This window comes from Syzygium oleosum, unplaced genomic scaffold (assembly GCF_021117445.2).
Source record: "Syzygium oleosum isolate NSW1041296 unplaced genomic scaffold, Sole_v2.1 Sole_v2.13, whole genome shotgun sequence".
Lineage (NCBI taxonomy): Eukaryota > Viridiplantae > Streptophyta > Magnoliopsida > Myrtales > Myrtaceae > Syzygium > Syzygium oleosum.
In genome coordinates this window covers 10,015,835-10,023,150 of record NW_026607497.1, presented here as the reverse complement: position 1 = coordinate 10,023,150, position 7,316 = coordinate 10,015,835, and the positions used below count along the sequence as shown (strand labels likewise).

The window sequence follows — 7,316 nt, the reverse complement described above, 5'->3', positions numbered from 1 at the left end:
CGAATCAAGTGAAAGCAAGGGAGGAATTCGTATGGAGAGTATAAAGGATACTTGTGCTATCATGTCAAAAGAATGGCTACTGGCTCTGCTCCGAAATTTGTTTGACGCCGGTTCTAAACTTTGAACCTAGATGCTGCCCTAAAAGTTCTGAATCAAATGAAAGTTAGGGTTATGGTACTCTTCCAAGAACTGTAAGTTGAGAAACAATACAAGGACATACTATTATATGTAGGAAGCATTTCATAGACAAAATTAGCTATAAATATTCATGGCCAAATTCATGCTAATTAACTAATTTTCTTAATTTTCTTCTAGTAAAATAAGGAAAAGTCGCAATATAATGAACTTAGAATCAAGATCTCCATGTCCATGCAATGCATATGTTTTTCAAAATTCTAGCTAACGTAAAAAATTTACGTCGCCGGCTGTCGGCTGTAAGGCGGTTCCCGAGTCACCAAAAAAAAAAAATTTGAACATCCAATTGTCTTTTAAGCATGATGTATTAAACAATATGAATCGACTGCTAATCAGAAAAAATTTGCATAATTTAGTTTTGTTATTTCACTTTAAAACATAATGTACTTAAGAGCCACATACGGAGCGTGCGGGCATGTAAGTAGTTGGAATACGTATCGCCGAATGAGATAAGTCACTTGCCCAGCACATCGAGGGAGTTGCGTTTAAATTTTGAAAATAAAGTACACTAAACTCTTGTTAGTTAAATCGACCATAATACTACGGTCAGAAAGTTAATTTCTTTTCTATTTTGCAAGTGAACTGAAAATTTCGTACAGGAAATACTTTTGAAGGACCTAACGCATATCGATCTATAATCAGATAATTACATATATAGTTTTCATATTTAGTTAAATTAAATCAATTATTGAGAGAAAACAAGTAATAATCATTTTCAAGTTTATTTGAAAAAGCAAATTGCAACTTTTTGGTAATTTAAGTGCAACAACATTCACACACATATTATACCTTTGAAGATTTTTTGTCGAATAGTCGAATTTAGAATTTTTAATTATGGTATTAAAATTGACTAAAAAAGAACAACACAAAGACTATTATCTACTATTGATCAATGATTATTTTAAGACAAAACTAGTCTTAAAATCACCTATTAACTCCAAACCAAAAAAAAAACAAAAAAATAAACTAATTCGCCAATTCTCTAGCAAAATAAAAATATAAAAGCATAAAAAAATGAAAATACTGTGGTTTAAGTGATATCATCCTTGTACTAATCCCACCCCGTTTATTTTTATTTATTGTCTACTCATATTCTTAACCTGGGCGATTCCTACTTAGCGAGCAAACTTTCTGCGGTCAAATTTCCGATATCTGAAAATCATAAACAAGGGTCAATTTGATAATAGTCGACTTCGGCAAATTGGAGAATAGAATCCTACACCAATGCTTATGCAATGAAATCACGAAGGAGGATCGAGAAAGGCGTCACACCTCACGTATAGGGGAAATGATAAGGCTTTCCTCCTATCCAAAGGGCACAACCTCCTATATATAAACGACATTAACCTATGACCAAAATATATATTAATCAATATATTTGAAAAAACAGCAAGCTAGTTATAAGATTAGAGTTCTCAAGTCCACCCAAAAGAATGTATACATCTTCAGTGACTAACAAACTAAACCCAACAATACAACTATATCTACTTATACCAAAATCCAACTCCTAAAAATCCCCAGCTGATACCGCTCTTGTCCTATTTGCCAGTAACTGTGGAACCTGAAAAGAATTGAGATAATTGGTATGAGTAAACCACCGCTCAGTAAGTGGTACAAATCTTTTCTAAGCAAATTGAGCATCAACTATACACATTTATGAACGGTACCAGAAACACATTTGTCAAAATAAAAAATCAGTTATACGACTCCAACAAAGCTTTATACATCTCAGAAATACTCATTCGATCAACAATATCGAACAAACATCAATTTTCCGGTCCATTGATTAATGTGGTGCTCAATATGACTTGATTGCATTTTTTGAAGAAGATTTCGGACTTGAATGAATAGGACTCAGTTGCATTCTGTACACAAAGTTTAGAACATTCTTAACTGAGAGATGGGCTTGAGTCTCTTGGGCCTAACTCTATTTTTTTAAATTGGCCCATTTGTTACCAAAGGAACTAAAACTCATTCTAACAACCTTGAAGTTGTCTTTGAGAGCAATCAAACAAACTGTGAAATCTTTCACCGAGTCAAACAGAAACTAACACGTACGCGCAGAATTGCAGTAAATTGACATACACACACGAGACAATAGAAAGTGTGTAAGTGCCATGGCCAAAGCAAAGAAAGAAAACCGTAAATTGAAAATTCAGAACAGAAGCGAAAATTTGAGTTTATTCCCCTAACAGCCCTTATTGCAGGAAGATCAGTTGACATGCATGATCAGTTACAAATATGAGTTATAGGGATAGGAGCGCTAACTTACTTTGTAGCCAAACCTCATCCACCAATAACTTTCTTGCTTCTGTCTGACCGCCACCTTGCTTCGATGTCTGACTCATCGTCGTCATGCTGATGTGATGTCCGTCAGCCTGGAACTGGGTCGCAGTCTCACATCCATTCAACTGATGCCGTGCCCCTTTAGTAGTTTCAATTTTCAAGATGAGAACACGGTCATCTATTCTGAGGTTTTGGAGATTAGAGTATCCACGAACAGTCACAATCAGCTGAGAAATATCAGTATATACTAGAAGTAAGACCCTCAGAGAGGCTAATCCCGTAATGTTACATTCCCCTGTCAAACTTTTGCAGCCTGAGAAATCTATCTCTTCTAACGTCTCTAGATTATTAATGCCTCCAGGAAATTCTCTTATAAAAGTACGAGGCATCTTTAATACTTTCAAGTTTCTCAAATCCTTGACGGATGAAGGTAGTTCGTCGACTACCGCATCTGAAAGATCCATGACTTGCAGCTCCCCGAGGCTTCCGATGGAATTTGGCAGTTTCCATAAGCTCCTGCAGTTTCTCAGTGATAGTGTCCGTAAATTCTCCAGCAATCCGATAGAACAAGGGAGCTCACTCAGTTCAGTGTCGTCCAATGCTAGGTATGAAAGAGATTTCAAGTTACCAATTGAATTGGATAGAGACAAGGATTTACAATTGCAAGCACTAAGAATTTCAAGCTTCCCATATGAACCCTCAGGGAAATCAATGGCTTTAATGGAAGTTCCATCGATGTAAAGCTCTTTCAAAGCTACCAAGGAAGCTATATCTTCTGGCAACTCTTGCACGAAGCTGCAGAACTTGATATTCAGAGAAACTAAGTTCCTTAGCTTGTTAATGGATCTGCCAACACCCGGTAATGTAGCACAATATTCCAGGTTTAGTCTCTCTAAGTTTGTGGGTGCATGGGAAACTGGAGATTCAGCTAGCCAACCACAATGTTTAAGGATCAAAACTTTCAAGTTTTTCGCCTTCTGCAAAACAAGAAATTATAAAAGCCTTGTTTACTACAAGGTATCGTCAAATATGAAGCAAAAAATGCACATGTGTGCCATCATACCTTCATAATTTGTCTCCAACACCGCCAAGTTCTGGAGGTACTCCAAGACAGATCAAGAACGACCATGTCCGACAGATCTAAAGCAAGTAGACTGGAGATGTTGTGGCACCATTGCCATTCAAGCCACTTTAATCGTGGAAGGAAAAGATCCTCTCTGGAGTTCTTTGCACTCTGCTTATTTCCTTTAATAATAGTGTGGTTCATTCTAAGATACCTAAGATTTGAGAAATTACGAAAAAATCTGCGTTCAGGAAATGAATGGGAGTTATCGAACGTGGCACTAAGGGCTTCAACAGCATCGACCTGCCAATCGTGGAAAAATGGTAAAAGGAGAAAGTGAAATACAAGTACATTCACAATCATCTCTGAAAACAGAATTACGTAATCAAAAGAAGTACTCTAATTCAAACTAAAAAAGAGACTTTCTTGTCTTCAAAATATACCTTCCTTTCATTCAATACTCGTTCAATATCCTCCCGATTCCATAGCCTGCTACGCTTGAAAGGTTTCCTTGGATTTTCCTCCTTCACAATCTCCCTCCCAAGGACTTTTAGTTGATTATTCATCCACAATTCATTATTTTCTCTGGTTTTTACCAAAGACATGTTATGAAGTTCGTCAACTCCTCTACAAGGATCATATTTACAAGCTTCCCACATGTAACACGGTATAGTCTTGTCCTTTCCCATAAAAAAACATGCTGTATCGAGAAATATCTGTTGGGCATTGTCCTCTAAAGCTTCATATCTCCTCTTCAGAATTCGTTTGACTTCCTTATTGAAAGGCTCTCGCTTCAATCTATCCAATGCCTCCTCCCAAAACTTTATGGGCTTTCCATATAAAGATGAACCAACAACCTGAATAACAGAAGGAAGCCCTCCAGTAGCCAAACTAATGTCCTGTGCCAAAGAGGAGAATTCCTCTGGAAGAGGATTTCCTCTAAGACCATACTTACAGAACAGTTGAAAAGCATGTCCATCATTCATTTGCTTTAGCTCGTATTTTTCAACGATGATGTCATCACAAATTTTGACAACACTGCTTCTTCTGGAGGTGTCAAGCCTCTGGCTTCCAGTTTCAAGCACACTTAGACGAGCAGTTTCTGGAGATTCGTAGTTTTCAACCGGCACCTGACTATATCTGTCAACAAGATTGCTTCTCATGGAGATAATGATGATCCTACTTCCTGGGCCAAACCAACTTGGATCTCTGGCTAACGAATCGATTTGCTCAAAATCACTAACATCGTCAAGGACAATGAGAACCCTCAGGTTTCTAAATTTGTACTTGATAAATGTGGTACCTTCGGCAGAAGATTTGAGTGTACATCTTTTCTTTTGGAGGTCACTAATTAAATCTTCTTGGAGAGATAGGAGCCTCCTTTCCTCAAACTTTCCATGGACATCGCTAAGGAAGCTGCAGCATCCTTCAAAGAGATGATGGATTTTGTTGTAGACAATCTTGGCAAGAGTTGACTTACCGATCCCTGAAAGGCCCGATATCTCAACCACACATTTTCCCGTCAGCATTTGCCCTTCAACCACTCGTCCATTTTCATAGTGAACACCAAGTTTTCTCATCACCTCTTGCACATGGTGATCCATTCCCACTAAATGTTCTGTCACATCTAACTCATCGTTCCTCAACAGCCGTCGGACCGTCAAAACGACCTCCTTTATAAGTTCATGATCCCTGTCAAACGGGAAAAGAAGGAAAGAGGAAGATGTGAAAAGGAACAAATTGTCGTTTACTAGATCACTAGTGTTGGGGAAGTAGAAAAGCATCGAAATCTTGATTTCAAATTACCCGTGCTGGAATTTCTCCAATTCCCATCCTCGTTTTCCTGAAACACACTGCAGAGCCTCCTTCCACTTGTTTATAGTCGCTGACTCCACCCCCTGGGCCGCATGGTTGCAGAAGGACTGCTGATAACTCTCCTGCTGTTTGCCGACCACTGAAGGGGTGACGTCGTAGAAAATGGGCATGATTGTCCCGCAACACTCCACCATTTTCTCCACCTCCTTCAAACAACTCTTACTGGAAGCGAAATCTTTGGAGAAGATGGGTATGCATATCTCCGACTGCCTGATGACTCGGAAGATCTTTTCCATGATCTCTTCTCCGATCTCAATCCCCTCGCGGTCGATAAATGCATCGATCCCTGAATCAATGAGGCTTTGGTGGAAACATCCAAGGAAGTTGCTCCGAACATCTCCTCCTCTGAAACTGAGGAAGACTTGGTAGCGGCTGACGTTCGGCCATCTAGTAGGTGGAAGAGACGAGTGATTAGTGCAGACATCCATGAGTTAGAAGCTCGAGAAGAAGCTCAAAGACCAGGTCTTTGTTCGGACAGGGGACGACAGGAAGATCGCCCGAGGAAGAGAACAAGCTTTACTGATCTGCTCCGATCTACGAAGCTTACAGACCAACGCTATGGAATCTTGACTTGGATCAGGTCGCCGATTATTCAATATTCCCATTAAAATTCAATTATATTTCGCAATATTTCATTTGTGGTCCAGCATTTCATGTGTAGGGAAAATACTCATTCATAATAAAATATATTATTTTTAGAAAAAATTACTGTTCACGAGTGCTATAAAAAGGGAAAATTATAAATAAGACCTCACGGTTAAGCGATTTTCTTAAAAGATGATTCAAAGTAGACATTATCTCAATTAAAGATGTGAAGTATCTAATTTAGTTTCAAATGAGGATCCGAACTCCAAATTATATGGGAAAAGACCATAAAAAATCCAAAATTTTGTCATCTGTGACACATTTACCCTGAACTTGTTTTTGTGACACCAAAAACTCCAAACTATGATATTTGTGACATATTTACCCCATTGCACTTTAGTCCATGGGTATTTTCGTCTTTTTTGCTTTGTTTTTGCTTTTTTTTTCCTTTTTGGCTAGGGGGCCCTCGCCGGCGTCAGCGAGGGTCGCCTCGCCTGGGCGAGCGAGGGCAGCCCTCGCCCGACTCCGGCGAGGGCGACCCTCGCAAAATGGAGCTTATTCGGAAACCTTGCCACGCAATCATGAGCAGGGACCAAATTCTCCTGTCCACGCTTCCTCACATATCCCTGTTCGCCACTACCGCTACCACTAAAGCTACAATGACCACTTTGATAATCATAGCTGCAACTAGGGTTTTGGTGGATACTGTAATGCCCTTTGTCGTCGTCATCATCATCGCTGAATCCGCCGCCGCCGGACGTTGCACCTGGTGACGGGGTTGGGCGGGTTAGGAAGTGTCTGGCCGTGAGAGGATCTTTTGAAGCGCTTCCTCCAGTAGGGATCCGCCATGGACGAGCTCACAGGATCGCCTTCTGCATCGTCCATTGTTTCATACCACGATGAAGAAAGAAAAAGGAGAAAAAGAGAGAGAAGAAAACAAAACAAAGAGAAAGTGATAATGAAGAAAGAAAAATAAAGAAAAAAGTGCTTGGACGAAAATGCCCCTGAATTTGAATAAGATTTGGAGTTCGGATCCTTATTTGAGATTAAGTTAAGCACTTCAGATTTTTATTTGAGACAATATTCACTTTGGGTTATCTTTTTAGAAAACAGCTCCACTTCGAGTTTTTATTTGAAATTTTTCCTGATAAAAATGAAGATTAATCAATCAAACCAAATAAGGGTTAATTTACATGCTAAGAAAAACCAAAAACAAGAGAAATAAAATTAAAAAGAAAAATTTTAAAAAATATATTTTTAAAATTGAAAATTAGAAAAAAAAAAAAAGCAGCTCGATAGTGGCGGACACTAC

The 7,316-nt window shown here is 38.8% G+C and overlaps 1 protein-coding gene across 1 annotated transcript; it reads right to left on the bottom strand.

The window, feature by feature from the left end:
- Positions 1–1,583: 1,583 nt before the first annotated feature.
- LOC115692993 (disease resistance protein RUN1-like) lies at positions 1,584–6,002 on the bottom strand. The gene is made up of 5 exons (XM_030619980.2): positions 5,351–6,002; positions 3,988–5,236; positions 3,545–3,847; positions 2,468–3,458; positions 1,584–1,756 (listed from the first exon to the last, which is right to left on the bottom strand). The coding sequence occupies exons 1-5, from the start codon at positions 5,845–5,847 to the stop codon at positions 1,734–1,736; spliced, it is 3,063 nt and encodes a 1,020-aa protein (XP_030475840.1). The 5' UTR covers positions 5,848–6,002; the 3' UTR covers positions 1,584–1,733.
- Positions 6,003–7,316: the final 1,314 nt, after the last annotated feature.